The 16,799-nt window shown below is 46.7% G+C and overlaps 1 protein-coding gene and 1 long non-coding RNA gene across 3 annotated transcripts in view; one reads left to right on the top strand and one right to left on the bottom strand.

Annotated features, from left to right (window-relative positions):
• Positions 1-16,799, top strand: part of LOC146855532 (uncharacterized) — a 552,836-nt gene that overhangs the window by 530,145 nt on the left and 5,892 nt on the right. For both annotated transcript variants that reach the window (XR_014981334.1, XR_014981335.1), the window contains one exon: positions 5,157-5,358. This is a non-coding gene — a long non-coding RNA (uncharacterized LOC146855532). The remainder of the gene's footprint in view (positions 1-5,156; positions 5,359-16,799) is intronic.
• Positions 1-16,799, bottom strand: part of SLC38A1 (solute carrier family 38 member 1) — a 408,924-nt gene that overhangs the window by 286,465 nt on the left and 105,660 nt on the right. The window contains exon 3 of the mRNA XM_085653365.1: positions 5,130-5,205. Within this exon, the coding sequence (XP_085509491.1) occupies positions 5,130-5,205 (76 nt within the window). The remainder of the gene's footprint in view (positions 1-5,129; positions 5,206-16,799) is intronic.

Consider the following 16,799-nt stretch of genomic DNA (forward strand, 5'->3'; position numbering starts at 1 on the left):
CTCGCTTGTGTGTGCGTGAATCAAAATGTCGTCGCTGACATTCAGCACTCCGTCGAGTCCTGACAGGAGTTCCTTAATTGTATTCTGGAAAATTTCAGCTGCGGATGAGATGCCGAAATTTAGTCGCTTGTATCGCCTCAGCCCCAGGTGCGTCGAGAATGTGGTGATGTAACGGCTCTCTTCCGCTAGCCGGAGCTGATGGTATCCGGCGTTAAGGTCCAACTTTGAGAACCATTGGGCCCCGTTCAGATCTGTCAGGATGTCATCAACTGTCGGGGTGAGGTGCCTCTCCCGGCGAATGGCTTTGTTGGGGGCTCTCATATCGATGCAGATGCGAATTTTGCCTGGTTGACGCGGCTTCTCCGCTATCACCATTGGGGATACCCACGGCGTCGGCCCCGAAACCTTCTCAATCACCCCTTGTTCTTCAAGTTGGTTGAGTTCTTTTTCGACAGCTGCACGCAAGTGGTACGGTATCCTTCTGTGCCGCAGGGCTACGGGCTGGATGGCAGGGTCGATGTGCAACTTGATCGGCGGTCGCTTGATTGTGCCGAGGCCTTTGAACAGTGTGGGGAACATTTCTATAATGTCTTCTGTTTGGAGCGCTGTGACCGCATTTGCAAATGCAATGAGGCTGAGGTCTTCCGCGGTGTTACTGCTTACGAGCAGGTCTGCTTCCTGGTCCACTACGTGGAACGTCGTCGTCACCTCATTGCTGTCCGCCTTTACTTGGACCGTCATCTTCCCTCGCAGCGGGAGGGGTTCTTGGCTGCCATATGTGAGTATCCGCGCCTTCGAGGGGACTAGTTTGGGTCTTGGTTTTAGTGCTTTGTAGTGTTGGATCCCCATGACATTCACGGTGGCCCCCGTGTCAATGACACCCGTCGCCGGGGAGCCGTCGATGTGTATGAGGCATTTCGGCTGGGGTCTCCGCCTCTTCTTTAGTTCACTCACGAACGACACGTAGTAGCATTCTTCCTCATCCTCGGTGGAAGTCCCGTCGAATTGGGGCTGCCGCAGTGAGCTGTGGGAACGAGATGGCGGTGTGTCGTCTAGTGACAGCTGCCTTACGGCCCTCGTGACTGGTTTTCTCCCCGATGCTCCTCTTCCTCGGGAGCCACCTCTGCATACGCTTGCGAAGTGATTGGGTATGCCGCATGCTGAACACGTCTTGCCACGTGCTGGGCAGCCATCTTGGTTGTGTGCGTCTCGGCCACAGTATCCGCACGGCGTTCGGCGTGGCGACCTCGTCGGCCATCCTCCTCTGTTTCCCCGACTGGTGTGGCGGACTGCATCCACCCTTTCTGTCTTCACTACGGTTCCTGCTTCCGGCCGCAGGTTTAGGGCTGCTTCCATTGCCGTTGCGCGTGCTTCAGATAATTCGTGAGATCTGGCCAGGACCAGTATTTCTTCCAGTGTGATGCGCGGTTGCCTTAAAATTAGTGTTCTCAGTGGTTTGTTGCGGCAGCCTTGGATTAGCTGTGCGGTCACTTCTTTCTTCTCGTCATCTCCTGTGCACGTGCTTATGAGGTCTCTCAACCGCGCATGGAACGCATCCATGGTTTCACCTTCCCTTTGCTTGGATTGTCGAAATTTGAACCGCTCATAGTGCGGGTTTAACTGGGGGTCGAAATGTGCGTTCAGCGCGTTGACCGCCCCGTCGTAGTCGGCGTCATCCCCTGTGTCCGGGAGGTGTTTGAACAATTTGTACAGTTCCGTGCCTCCAAAGTGCAACAACAGGGACCTCTTCACTTCGTTGTCTCTTTCCCTGGTGGCAGTGAAGTAGTTATTGAGCTGCCCTAACCATATAGCCCATCGGGGGGCTGCCGTCCCGGGGTCTATCAGCTCGCTGAAGGGTGGCAGGGCTTGGATCTGTGAGTGGACTGATGGTCCTGGCTGCGGTGGCCCGGGGTTTACTGCTGGCACCTGTGGTGCTGCTTGTTGAGCTGGCGCTTGTGGTGCTGCTTGTTGAGCTTGGCCGGCTCCTCCCGACGCGCCTCCGGAATTAGTGTTCATTCTGGTGCTGTGAGGTAACTTGCGTGTTGTCTTTGCTCGTGGTTGTTGTTTTTGTTTTCTGTTGGTTGCTGGTTGCCTTCGCTCTGGCGCTTTCCCGTCTGTGCGTACTGTCTCTGCTCGTGTTTGTTCGTTCGGTTGGCCGCTTCGTTGAGGCTCGACTCGCTAGGTCTCGTGTCTTGTGACGACGCTTCTCACTCCCTCTGCGCATGCGCGCATCTCCGGGTCCGCCGCCGGGACGCGTGATCGTCCTCCTGCGAGCGTCGCTGCCTTGGGCCTCCCTGCCGCTGCTACCGCCGGTGAGTGTTGCGTGTCGCGTCGCTTCCGGTGGTCGCTACGGATGGGGCAGCCGGGTCATCTGGTGCTTGAGCCGGTCATTCCGTCTGCTGGTGCCGTTGAACTTGCGAGCATCCCACTCTCGTCGCCAGTGTGGGGGCCTCAGGCCTGGATGACCCCGCAGCGCAGCGCCGCGTGATGGACGCAATAATTGACACGCACACCGGTGCTATGCTGGTGTGGACCGGAAGTGCCGTGCCACTTCGGTCCCTTTATTTAAAGCTTTCTGGCCACGCCTGGCCAGAAAGTGATACATGGTGCAACGTGCTTCCGGGGCTCAATCTGAGACCCTCGGAGCACTAGAGCGCTACATCTGCTTGCCCTTTTCGGGGACCGGGAGTATTCCGGGTGGCGCGGTGTCTGGGCGGCGGCCCGGTTGCTTGCCCCCCCCCCCCCCCCCCCCCCTCCAGTTGACGGCCCTGGCTGAGTGCATCGGAGGACTAAGAGCACAGTAAAGAGGCCGGGCCTGGACTGGGCCTAAGCGGTCCACAGATCGGCGGACGGAGCACAACTTGCGCACGGCCCTGATGGCCACAGACCTCCGGAGATCTGCCCGGTACGTAATTGATCACTGGAGTATCTGAGGGGTGCAGCGCCAAGTGCACAGCGCTATCGGGCCTGCCTACGGGGGTTTGTTGTAACGGCGCCGGCGGGAGAGAAGTGCGGAAGACACCTGGGCAGAGGACTGAGCGGGCGGTGAGCTGCCAATTCTGCCGCTTGTGCCCCCATCAGCTCGGCGGTCGAGAGAGTGGGCCTGGTGTGGGACCTTAGCGGTCTGTGGATCGGCGGATGGTGCTGGGGGTGTAGTGAAGAAATCTGGCCTATACTGGGTCCCAGCGGTCCGCTGATCGGCGGACGAGGTCCAGCTCGTGTGTGGCCCTGACAGTCAGTGGATTCCGCAGCTCAGGCGTGATTGTGGAGCACAGCGCCAGGGACACAGCGCTATCAACCCTGTCCTTGGTGGGTTCGATCTGACGACGCCGGCAGAAACTGTGCGCAGGGAGAGAGGCGCGGAAGACACTTGAGCAGTGGGCCGAGCAGGCGGAGAGTGGCCTTCGGACGAGGGGTAGAGAGAGTGGACCTGGTGTGAGGCATTAGCAGTCCGGGGATTGGCGGACGGTCTGTTTTTGGAGAGGTATCGTACAGAGGGGCACAGAGGACTCCAGCGATAAAGAGGTTCGCATAGCCGGGGTTGCCTGCACCTACATTAGCACCTAGTGTGGCAGCTGGGGCCCATCGTGCTCGCGAAGGAAGGCGCGCGACATGGCTGCAGCACGCGCTAGGAAGGAGAAGTCGCTGAAGGAGCTCCTCCTAAAGCAGCCCGGGCAGTCCACGACCCAAGGTTAGACAGGGGCCAGCACAATGGAGGGCGACGAGTCCCCAGCGACCAAAGCATTTATGGTAGAGCTCTTCACGGCCATAAAGGATGACATTCAAGAACTCAGGTCCCAACTGGCATCGGACTTGAAAGAGGTGCGTCGTGAGGAGGATGAAATCGGGGAGAGAGTGGCGACCCTCGAGAAACACGACGTCAGCAGGGATGAAGAACTCCATCACCTGCAGCAAGACATGCTACGCCTCAGAGAGCAGAACGTCGATCTTTAGGCTCATGCAGAAGACCTGGAGAACCATTCGAGGCAGAATAATGTGAGAATCAGGGGCGTTCCATGGAAGGAGGAAGGGGACGATCTCAGGGCATATGTCGGTGCACTATTCCAGCAAATCCTTGGGGAAGATGAGGTAACAGACATTCAAATGGACTGTGTCCATTGAGTGGGCCTCCCACGAGGTAACAAAGAGCCTACCCCTGACATACTCGTGTGTGTTCACGATTTTCAATTGAAGGAACGCATGATTCGGAAAGCGCGGGAGGCCCAACCCATACAATTTCGCGGACACCAACCAGCCATATTCCAGGATTTGGCGGCCTCCACACTCATCAAGAGACGGGCATTTAAAGTGATGACCACTCACCTGTGTGAGAACAATGTTCCTTACTTGTGGGGCCACCCCTTCTGCCTTATATTCAAACATTAGCGCAAGCCTGTCTAAGACTTCTCTCCAGATGCAAACTTAGCTTAAAGTGCTGCCTCTCACATAAAAGGTAGCACAAGGCTGTCTCCTAGCAGGAATCACAATGGCATAATGAAGTGTGAGCTTTCTGCACTTGGCTGCCATCAACCTTTTTGAAGGTATAATCAGGGACAGACAAAATGGCATCCTCATACCCAACAACGTTCTGACAGCAGCATTACTATGATTAAGAATGTATTATTATGGATTACTTTTATAGTTTGTAATGAAAAACAACACAAGCCACTGTAGTTGATAAATAAAAAAGTTAAATATAAGCGACTGACTACCACCTAACAAACAGTCATAATGTAAAGTTCCGCTGCTATCACAGGGTCTGCATTGTAGGCAGTGCCACTGGAATTAAGGCTGCTGCATAGATAATTTTCAGATTTCTGCAAAAACTTGTGAGTAAGTCAACCAGGTCAGCAGTTACCTAAAAAATGCCCAACACCTGGTGCCGCAGTAGCAGACCCTATGCAGAGGTTAACTGGCCACCTTGAAGTTGATGATTGCTATATTCAGGGGTTAAACTGTGCTTACATCCATTTGCACGGACAGTATTAATGATATGTTGCAATAATGGAACAGCAAACTAAGATTGCCACAGAATATGCTACATTTTGCTGTATGATTCCAGTGACTCAGAATATGAGTTTTAGATGTCATGGAGGTGAGTTTAATAAATCCTTTTAAGTCATACTTACATATTCATCACATTTCCTTTTTTCCAGGTGACTGTTGGTCAGACTTCTTCGGCTCTCACGGTCAGCGATGAACTTGCTGGAAAAACAACAAACAAATATATAAAGCAACACAGATTTACAGAACTTCACATCAAAAGAGCCATTTCCCAAGTGATAGATGTTGGGAAGACCCCAACACGAAGAAAGAGAATGTGTTTGCCTAGTGAGCGTGGAATATTAAGGAAAGAGAGTAAGTAAAACAATATTGGCCTTTATTACTTAATTTGGCTACAATTGAAAGGGTTTGACCCACCAAGTAGAGGCAGCTGCAACAAGTGTGCTACTGAAACCTAACTAAGCAATTGCTATGGGCCTGATTACGAGTTTGGCGGATGGGTTACTCCATCACAAACGCGAAGGATATCCCGTCCACCATATCACGAATTCTATTATATCCAATGGAACATAATGGAACTCGCAATATGGCGGACAGGATATCCGTCATGTTTGTGTTGGAATAACCTGATCGCCAAACTTGCAATCAGGCCTTATCTGTTTAACAAAGTACTGCAGCACAAAAGGGTTTCCTGTGTGTGAACAGCATTGCTTACAATGAAGAGTCAAAGTTTTGTATGTCTGTATGTAGTGGTGCTGTGGTACTTATAGAACAAATTTAGCTGGGGCAGTTGAGCATACATCGGCCACATATGCCACCTGGTGAAAAAATCTGTTGGACCTGGATCGCAAGTGTATTTTAAAGTACTCTTATTACCCTAGAATTCTTGGGTAGGCCAAACAAACGTACAAATGAGATATTGAAATCCACACTCAAGCATCAGTGAGGGTCCAGACGGGAAAACAATTGATGAAATTACAGAACAATGTTATGATTCACTCAAAATATGATCTAGTAATTAGATTGTTGACAGGATCCTGCTTTCTCCCTTGTGAATGTTGTCTCGGCTTTCTCCTCCACCGACTTTCCACTCTGTATGTTTTTGCCTCTCTCAGTTAATGTTTGATGTCGAAAAATAAGTGCCGGGCCCAAAAATGAGTGCGGGTGGCCCCCACCAGCAACCACCGGCTCAAATTAAGCACTGACATTTCCCTTTATTTGAAGAGATGCACGCACTCTTACACTTCAGCTAAAAAATAATTATAGCCGCGCCTCACAGGACCCATTACAGAGAAGTAATAAGCAGCAACTGTCTGATACAGAAATTGTTAGTACAAAATGATATTCTGCTACTTTTCCATGAATGAGTAAGAACCGAGAACAGGTGGAAAGGTGATGCTGGTATTAGATATGGATGTCTCTCTTTAACTGTTTAGCCCATTAACAATATATCATGCCATAAATTACTTAAAACCCATACTTCCACTGACATTTTTTGTTAATCAGCAGGGTTCGTATCTGCATTAATACTCTAATACTCATTTACTTCAGCCTATTCCATAGGAAATGATGCAAATTCAATTGCTCATATTCCAGGAAAGGGCCTTCAGGAGTGCCTTGCTTTTGTCTTGAGTTTAAAAGGTCAGCATTCTAATGGCTCAATATAAACAACATGGTGAAGCTACAGAAGAACACTTGGAAGTCTATTAACAGGATGATACTGATTTTGGAAGAGCATATTTAAATCAGTATGACAAGAATTCTGTCAAGAATGATTAAGATATTTGAGAATTTATAGAAAATGTGTTCTTATTATAGCTTTCTAGTGAAGTAACCATAATGTCCAAAACTGAAATATGAAATTTTGTTGATTTACCTGTAAGCACTATAGATCATTAGAACTCTGTGGTGAAGCTGCAGTAGAACAATATGGAGTTTACAGAGAGACTTCTGTGGTTGTAGGTACATGTTTAGTCAGCATGTCAGACATTTATCTCTCATGCATGAGGAAGATATTTGTGAATTCATGGAAAGTGTGCCCTCATTTTAGCTTCCGGACCACCTTCCAAAATTCCAATGAGAAGATCATGAAAGAAAACAGTTTCTCCCAACCATGGTTCATCAAATCTCAGCAGAGGATAGGCAGTGTTCACAGGTCAAAGACAGTTTAGGACTCACCACAGTTCCTAAAATGAGTATGATACCACTAACAATTGATTTATATTGTGATATGTATCTGGTCTCACACATTCTATATGATAATTTTTGTGCTCTCAAATGCAGGTAGGGTACACAAATAGCTGGCACCGTATCATCAAAAAAATTTACGAGGTGTGCTTTTGTACTCTTAAACTGAAATAGTCCTATGGAAAACTGAACATCTCACAAACAATTTTGTGAATTTCATCCCAGATTTGACTGAGGCTCAGATAAGCCTTGGGCTCCACTTTGAGTCCTCTGACTCCATCCTGGTCAATAACTACCTGGGAATGCCCTCCACCTTGGATAAGTTTGCTTAAATATTGCCCTACAATTCTTGACCATTCTAATAAAACACATAGGCCCTCATTATAAATTGTCCACTTAATTGCAATTAATTCATGAACACGTGTGCGAGTGATTTCAATAGCAAGTGGCGCGATGCTAAATGCGCATGGATCGCAATGGGACGTGGTGCGATGTTTATTGCATCCGGTAATTACCAGGTGTGATAATGATTGTCCCATTCATTAAATTTCACAGGCAAAAGATGGTGCAATTTAACAAGGGGAAAAGGCTCAGTTTTCACCAGGACATGCTGATTGTGGTGCAGTAGGTACCAAAATCTGCATGTTACACCTCCCAAACTCTGAATAGGGGAAAATTATCACATCTGATGCAATCCGAAAACATTTGTGTCGGATTGGTTGCATGCGATAATTACTGTGTCAAAATACTGGGCCATTTATAATTAGAACCATAAAATCAGTGCCCTTGGTGTCAATGTGCTCATGCTGAGGATTGCTCCAGATGTTGTCACTGTGCAACACAATAATGCCCGGCTACTTTTGTTCAAATTGAAATCAATTATCCAATAAAGTCAGGAATTTCATCCTCTAGACTCCTTCCTACGTTTGGGGTGCATTTGTAATTTTTTCACATGCTCCCAGTTACTCACAGGTTCTGGAAGCCTTTGTGAATTCTACATTTCTTGCACGGTATGTATTTTTGGCAGGTTTTATTTTACATTTCCGCTGGTATAAACACTGTTTGCTCCTTTATATCACCCTAACAGGTTCCTGCTTTCTCCCTTTATGAAGGTTTTCAATCTTTTTCTTTCTCCTTCTTTCACCTTTGAATGTTTTTCTCTCTCTTGGGAAATGTCTGATGTGGAAAAATAAATGCAAAGCCCCAAACATGAGTGCTGATGGGCTCCACCTGTATAGGATCACAAAGAGTCTAGCAGAGGAGATCTTAGAAATGTTGACTGGGACCACTCATTAAGACTAACCATGAATACTGTGATATTGTCAAATGCCCCCTGCTGCCATTACACTTACTGACTATCTCAGCATCCACAAAATGAATAGACCTAGAACAATTATATATTTATTTAAGCACATTCCATCTTGATACGAACTTAAGTTTCAGCATATTTGCCACACACAGGTTTCTGGGTCCAATGACCCTGGCATGGCTCTAAGGTGTACCTTAAGCATGAGTGCTTAATCAGCAGAATTCCTCTTGTGGCTTGCTGACCAGCTCTGATTCTTAATCTGAGTAGTTGCTGCTTGTCCCAGTGATCCCACCAGAGGGATGAATGGTACCTTACTGTTGGGTCACAAAAAATCCCGTGTTCCATTAGAGGGGACCCCACCACACTCCTATAATGCAGTAGAGTGTGCCTATGCAGGTGTGGCTTACATAAATTGTGACCCCTTCTGGTCTCCACCATTGCTTCTGATTTCCTATAGCTCTAAGATCTCATCAAGGAATTTGATCACTGCAGTCATCAGATCATGCCATCTATATCAACGAACATTGACAGCTATCTGGAATGATAGGTTTTTACTTTGGGCACCTTCTTTGCTTTTTTCCCCACAAACTTTTGAAATCCATTTGGGTTTCCAAAATGTCCCGGAACTAAGCAAATGCTGCAAATGACTACTATTATATGTTTCGTTATCTCATGAATTTACTTATCTTTCACTTGCCCTATGCTAGCATTGCAAAACATTTGTGAATTCGATATGTGCATCCATATTTTTCTCTCATGCTATTACAATGCACCATTCCATAACAACAACAAAAGCAAATCAAGCATTCCTGCAATCCAATCAGCATCAGCTACTCTCCACCCCAAGAATCCCACCAAAAACGTAATCTGAAGACTAAACTGTAAGCTGCACAATTGCAGATAAACTAATATCCACCAAATTGAAATTGTGGGCAGAATCCAGGACCCAATCTTGATTCCTTCTTCATCTTTGAACCCTGGAAAATAAATCATCACAAATAATGTTGGAGTCACCTGTTCTAAGAGAGTGAAAATGTCCCCTTCAGATTACTCCAGCACCACATCCCTCCTGGACAACCTCCACAACATTGGACTATGCCAGATCGTGACCGAACCCACGCACTCAGCAGGACACACCCTCGACCCCCTCTTCGCAACAGGAAACTCCATCACCTTCAGCCACACCACCAAACTCCCATGAACTGACCATCAATGCGTCCACTTCACCTTCAGAACACCCACCAGGCACAGACACCAGCACCTGCTCCCACGAAGAAACTGGACCAGAATCACCGACGACCAGCTAACCTCATCACTCAGCAACTCCACCCCAACCATCGTGGAAAACGACGACGCCAACACCGCAGCCCGAACCTTGCACAGATGGCTCTCCGACAGCGTCAACACCATAGACCCCTCAAGAAAAACAACAACACCAACGCCAAGAAAGCTGGATGGTTCCACCGAACTTCAAGAGTCCAGACGCCCTTGCCGCCGCCTCCAAAAGGCCTGGAGGAACACCAAATCCACAGAAGCCCACAACAACTTCAGAGCCGCCACCAACGCCCACCACCAACTCATCAGAAAAACGAGGAAAAAAGTGATTGAAGACAGAATCTCCACTCATGCACACAACAGCAAAGAACTTTTCAACATCATCAAGGAGTTCGCCCCACCCACTAGCGAGTCCACCGACACCCCTCCCTCACAAGACCTCTGCGACAAGCTCAGCACCTTTTTCCACAACAAAATCAAGAGCATCTACGACAACTTTGACGAAGACAACCAACACACTGAACCCTCACCAACCACCCCGACACCCTGAAGCCAGTGATTGACAACTGGACAGCCCTCACTACCGAAGACACACTGAAGACGATGAAGTCAATCCACTCCGGGGCCCCCACGGACCCCTGCCCCCACCACATTTTCTACAGAGCCGCCGACACCATCGCACCCATGCTCTGCCACACCATCAACCGCTCCCTGGCAACCGCCTCGTTCCCTGACGACTGGAAACATGCTGAGATCAACCCCCCCATGAAGAAACCCTCGGAAGACCCCACCAACCTCAAAAACTAAAGACCCATCTCCCTGTTCCCGTTCCCAGCGAAAGTCATCGAGACCGCCATCAACAGCCAACTCACCACATTCATCAAAGAGTACAACACCCCTCGACTCCTCCCAATCCGGCCTCAGAAAAAACCACAGTACGGAAACCGCCCTCCTCGCCGCAACAGACGACATCCGTACCTTACTGGACAAAGGAGAAACAGCAGCCCTCATCCTCCTCGACCTCTCAGCAGCGTTCGACACAGTCTCTCACCGCACCCTAATACGCAGACTCCACGACGCAGGGATCCAAGACAAGGCCCTCGACTGGATCCGCTCCTTCCTCTCTGGCAGAACGCAGTGGGTCAGACTCCCCCCTTTCCTCTCAGACCCTAAGCTTTCAACATCTACATGGCTCCCTCGCCCCCATCGTCAGAACCTACGGACTCAAAATTGTGTCATACGCAGACGACACCCATCTCATCCTCTCCCTATCCAACGAACCCAACACCGCCAGACACAACTTTCGAGAAGGCATGGAAGCCATCGCCAAATGGATTGAAAAACAGCTGCCTACAACTAAACACCAACAAAACGGAAGTACTCATCATGGGCCCAAACCCAGATGCCTGGAATGACATCTGGTGGCCCCCCCGCCCTCGGAAGCCCGCCTACCCCCACGGACCACGCACGCAACCTGGGATTCATCCTGGACTCAGAGCTCAAAATGGACCGCCAGATCAACTCCGTCTCGTCCTCCTGCTTCCACACCCTCCGCCTCCTACGTAAGACCTTCAAATGGATCCCCCTCGAACACAGAAAGACCGTCACTCACACCCTGGTCACCAGCAGGCTCGATTACAGCAATGCACTCTATGCCGGAATAAACAAAAACCTCACCCGCAAGGTACAGAGCATCCAAAACACCGCCGCAAGACTGGTCCTCAACCTGCCAAGACACTGCCACATCTCCCAGCACCTGCGAACACTCCACTGGCTCCCCATCGAAGCTAGAGTCACCTTCAAGATGCTAACTCACGCTCACAAGGCCCTCCATGACACCGGACCAGCCGACTCAAGTTCCACGCACCCCAAAGGACCCAACGATCAGCCCAGCTCTCCTACGCAGTGGTCCCCCGCACCAGAAAGACCAGATCGGGAGACCGCTCATTCTCCTTCCTTGCGGCCAGAGCCTTGAACGACCTTCCGCTCCACCTCAGACAGATAACATCGCTCCCCATCTTCGCAAGAAACCTCAAAACCTGGCTCTTCGACAGACCCCCTCCTTGATGGACTGGAACCTGTGAACCCCCCCCCCACAGCGCCAGCGCCTTGAGACCCTTACGGGTGAGTAGTCACGCTTAACAGACACCTGATTTGATTTGATTTGACTCCATAAGTGCAGACAAATGCCTTGACATGAACCTTGACTTAATTCACCTTCATGTGAAAAAACTACCCACAAAAAAATGTAGACTTCGAATGAGTCCTGATATCATTGCAAATCAACTCCATGCTTTCATATTACTCATTGATGAATTAATTGAATGTTTCAGTCAAATGCTCAAGGTCACCAAATATAGCTTATTTCAAAGATGATTGGGATAGTCCCAACAAAAAAAATAATTTTAATGAGTTGCCTTTATAAATTTGAGTGGGAGGCAATAGTGAAGACTTAGAGATGAGGACTCCGATAGTGTCTAATTTAAGAGGTCAAATATCCTGGACATTCTGCCTGCCTACAATTAGCAATAGAGGCAACTTACAATTATTTTCGTAAATTAAGTGATTTTTCAAATGTAGTCAAATTATTCCCACAGAATAAGTCTTATAAAAACATTCTATCAATCTCATCCCATTAGTTCGACCTACCATGATTGAACCAACAATTACGCCAGAAAGCAAACTGATACAATACAAAAGAAAATACATCTACATTTTTATTGAATAAATCCATATATTAAATATTATCTGATAAAACAATTTATTCCCGTGGTCTTCTGCTTTTTACTTGTAAACTCACAAAACATTCATTATTTCACTGATTTCTATTTCAAAATAATGTTTATTTCAGAGTTTTTCTTTTACCAGACTGCAGAGTTTTCTAGCCTATGTAGTCCTTTTCGTATTGAAGGTTCAATTTACTTCACAGGTTTATTTTCCTCAGTTCCCTGCAATTTTGTCTCTTCTTGCCATATTTGTTTTTCACAATTTCTATTTTATAGTCTTGCTCCCCACGATCTTGCAGTCAGTCAATAACTTTATTTCGGCCACTACGGCCATGAAAATACATCACTACAAAAAGCTCAACAAACATCAAAAGACATAAAACATATGTACACTCACAATCGTATATCTACATGTCTCACGAATGAAAAAATGGCATCCTCCAACTTTCTTAGAATCAATTAAAAACGACCATTGGGTAATAAGACAAGCTAAAAAATGTTTTCACAATTAAAAACAATATATAAAAGAACACTGGGACAAGGTACCCTATTCGATAAACCCTGTTATGACCCTTTGCAGTTTCATCACGTAGTTCTTCCCAGGATGTTACTTTAGGAGACCCCGCCGTATGTGCCACATAATGTTTAAAAAACGTGATACAGTGAATACGATTGGAGGATGGGTATCGTATTTTAGAACTCTATAGGCCTCTAAGCAACGCACAAACCCTAGGTTTCTACATAGTTGGATTAACCAGTGTTTGCGAGGCAGTAGATATGCAGGGCAAAAAACACACTACATGAATTTCAGACTCTACCCTGTAATTACACGCAGGACAATCACCCATGTTCTCTACGGTCCACTTACTAGTGTGGGCCAATAAGGGAAGGTTCCCTAGTCTGAACTGCATGTACAATTTCCTGTTCATTGGGGGAATAGATCACATCCAGGAAGTATTCTTTTCTATATACATCCTTTACTTGTAAAAACTCTGCTGTCATCCGACCGCCAGTAGTGCTTTCCTGTAGGGACAGTATGTTGGATTGCCAATAGTGTTGCACTAAATCCAACCTGGATATCATTGGACATGACGTCTCAGGGGTTTTCCAGAGGTCCTTCTTGTTGCCTAGCCTTACAGAGAGATCCCTTATGTGGCAGAGCCACGGTATTTTCTTGGTGGTTGAGATAGACAAGATCTCCTTAAGCTCGGCTTTATAAATGGACAGTTCCGGAGTCACCCATACACGGCGCCAGAATGTAATAAGCCTAAGGGCAATCTCTTCATCGATAGGCCTCATGCCCATGTCCATACGGAGGGGAACTAGAGGGGTGCTACGAGGAAGGCCTAGTAACTGCTTCATGATGTTGTTCTCCACCTTCAAGAGAACAGAGGTAGAGCAATGCCCCCACAGTTCTGCCCAATATAGAGTGGCCCCCCTTGCTTGGGCTTTGTATATTTCCACAACAGGGGCAGCTGGCTTAAATGCAGAGGTTTTGTGCAGTTTTATGATCCCACCCACAGTCTGGGTTAACCTGAGTCTTGCTTTGGCCATCTGAGACCCCCACTCAAAGTGCTCTGATCGTGTAATACCCAGATACTCGAATATCCTCACCCTTTCCAAGAGTGTACCATTTAGGGAGGGATTTAGACGAGTGGTCTTGGGGAGAATGAAGACCATATATTTGGTCTTAGTTAGCTTGATCTCCAATCCCCTCATATTACAAAGTTTCGCAAAACCATCAAGAGTGCATTGTATACCCGTTGGCGATTTGGACAGTAACAGGGTATCATCCGCAAACATCAACGTGGGTACCTTCCCCGAGACTAGCTTAGGGGCATCATTATCCTTGATGTTATTAAGGTGGTCTATAAGCCCATTGATGTAAAGACAGAATAGAGTAGGGGCTAGAATGCATTCCTGGCGTACCCCCTTTTTAACGGGGAAACGGGATGAAAGTTCCCCGTGTTTTCCTCATCTTACTTGTGCGTAGTTTCCTGAATGGAGCCTCACTAGCACATTGAGGAGGTAAGGTCACTCAGCACTTTCCAGAGTTTCTCCCTGGGTACAAGGTCGAAGGCCGACTTCAGATCAACAAATATAAGATAGAGGCTGCCACCCTCTATAGTCACAGTTTTCCAGAAAAGTAGCTCTAGTCTGAAAATCAGGTCTACGGTAGACATATTTGTTCTGAAGCCGGCCTGGTAGGGACTTAGGATCTCCTCCTCCTCTATCTAACCCCTGTAAGCGGTCCAGAAGGACCCGTCCCATCAGTTTTTGGGTGGTGTCAATTAAGCTGATGGGACTCGAATTTGAGGGTAGAAGACGGCAGCCTTTTTAAAATATGGGAACTATCTCTGCCCCGTGCCAGGTGTCGGGGGGATCCATGCCCTTCAAGATGGCATTAAATAGGGCACACAAGTATGGAACCCAAATTATGGGTTCCTCCTGGAAAAGGTCGCCCGGAAGTTTATCTAAACCTGGCGCTTTGTTGCAATGCAGATTGTTGATAGCATTTCCCACTTCAATCATGGTAATCTCCCACCCCCCTCCTGTTGGAACTCCAAGGGTGAACTCAGAGTGCCAGTGGTAACACATACGCCATCCTCGCCATCATACAGTGACCCAAAATGTATCTCCCAAGCTTCGGGCGCTATGTTAGGCTCTATGGCTGGTCGCCCTTCCCTAACCCCTGAGCTCACTATTACCCAGAACAATTTCACATCTTTATCGCTCAGGGCTGTCCTGAGAGCTTTGCAAGAAATATTGGGACCCCCTCTAGACAAAATACTTTCCCAAAAGGTCAGGGAGGAGAGGGGAAATAATAAACAACCTAACAAATAATGCTCCCTCAAGACCTGTATTTTAATTTCTTATATTTAGTCAAATATTGTTAAAACATATAAGTCAACATGGGCTTTTCAACAAACAACACCAATTTTCCACTTTAATTCAATTCTTTACTCCTGTTTATTGTATTTTTAAATTATCCTTTTTTTAATAATTTTTTTAAATGCATAAATCAGTCTTCATTTATGACATCACCATTATATTTTGCACATTGTTTATATCAATTCCCTAATACAAAATTATTATTCCAAATCAAACCCAGGAAGAGAACACTAAACATTCATACTATTCATTCATACATCCACATACCATACACATCCTATACATAAATCTCAATAGCTGTCCCAGTTAGTGCTTATTAGTTGTTAACAGTCCCGAGGGGGAGCTACTACAACAATTGTAGGATTTCCAGAAAGACTTGGTCAACGCGTTTCGGTGGCATAAGAAAACATAGAAACCACCTTCATCAGGACCCGCTACTTCTCATATCTACTGATGAGAGGTTCGGAAAGTGCCACATTTATACCCGGTGCCACCCTTTGGGTGGAGGATTCTCTAGCCTTCCCCCAACACTGTTACTGGTCAGCTCTTCCCCTCCACCTGGACCTGGTTCCAAACTCTCTAAGATGACAAATGCAACGGTAGTCCTGATATCAGCTTCCTTTGTATGTGCTGCAGGCACTCCTTAGGGTTGACATAATCATTAAAAAAAGGGTTAGGCCCTGCAAAAGGGTTATTTTGCCAGGTCAAAACTGCACTTCAGGCTGCACTGACAGTACAAACCAGCATGGTTGATAGATTTCTTTGGGAAGGTAGACCCAGGGCTTATCTTTCCCCTCAGATTGTGTGGAAAATGAGATAGAACATTTTTCATAGCCTTGCACATATTGCTCAGAATAACCTTTTCCCAATGTATTTTCGAAACTCACAACTATGTTGTTTATTTTTAAATGAAGATCATGCCTTGTACTTACTTGAATAAAACGTAGAGGCTTAAGGAAGAGGGCCTGCTCGTGATAGAGACAATGAAGAAGAATTTACAAATAGGACTCTTGTCTGCCTCATTTAAATAAGTTATTAGGGAGGAATGTTGTTCTCAGACGTTTAGAAATCATATCATGGGGTAGAAAAGGCAAATTTGCTTTGCCAGCATTGCAAGGAATATATACATAAAAATAGATAGGTTGAATGAAACATATGAATTTATGATGCACAAATGCAAAAGTATTATGTGAGATTAAAAATAGGGATTAATCCATGTTCCTTTTCATTTATTTTATCTATTTATTTATTTTATGAAAAATATGCACCTCCACAGAGAAACATAATATTTCCACCACTGTAATCGTATATTTTCAAAATACTACTGAAAGCTTTTAAAAAGTTAAAACATCTGTACATTCTATTGGACTGAGCAGCATAAAGTTACAAAAAAGTGCCTCTTGCAT

This window comes from Triturus cristatus, chromosome 4_1, assembly GCF_964204655.1.
Source record: "Triturus cristatus chromosome 4_1, aTriCri1.1, whole genome shotgun sequence".
NCBI classification, from domain to species: Eukaryota; Metazoa; Chordata; class Amphibia; order Caudata; family Salamandridae; genus Triturus; species Triturus cristatus.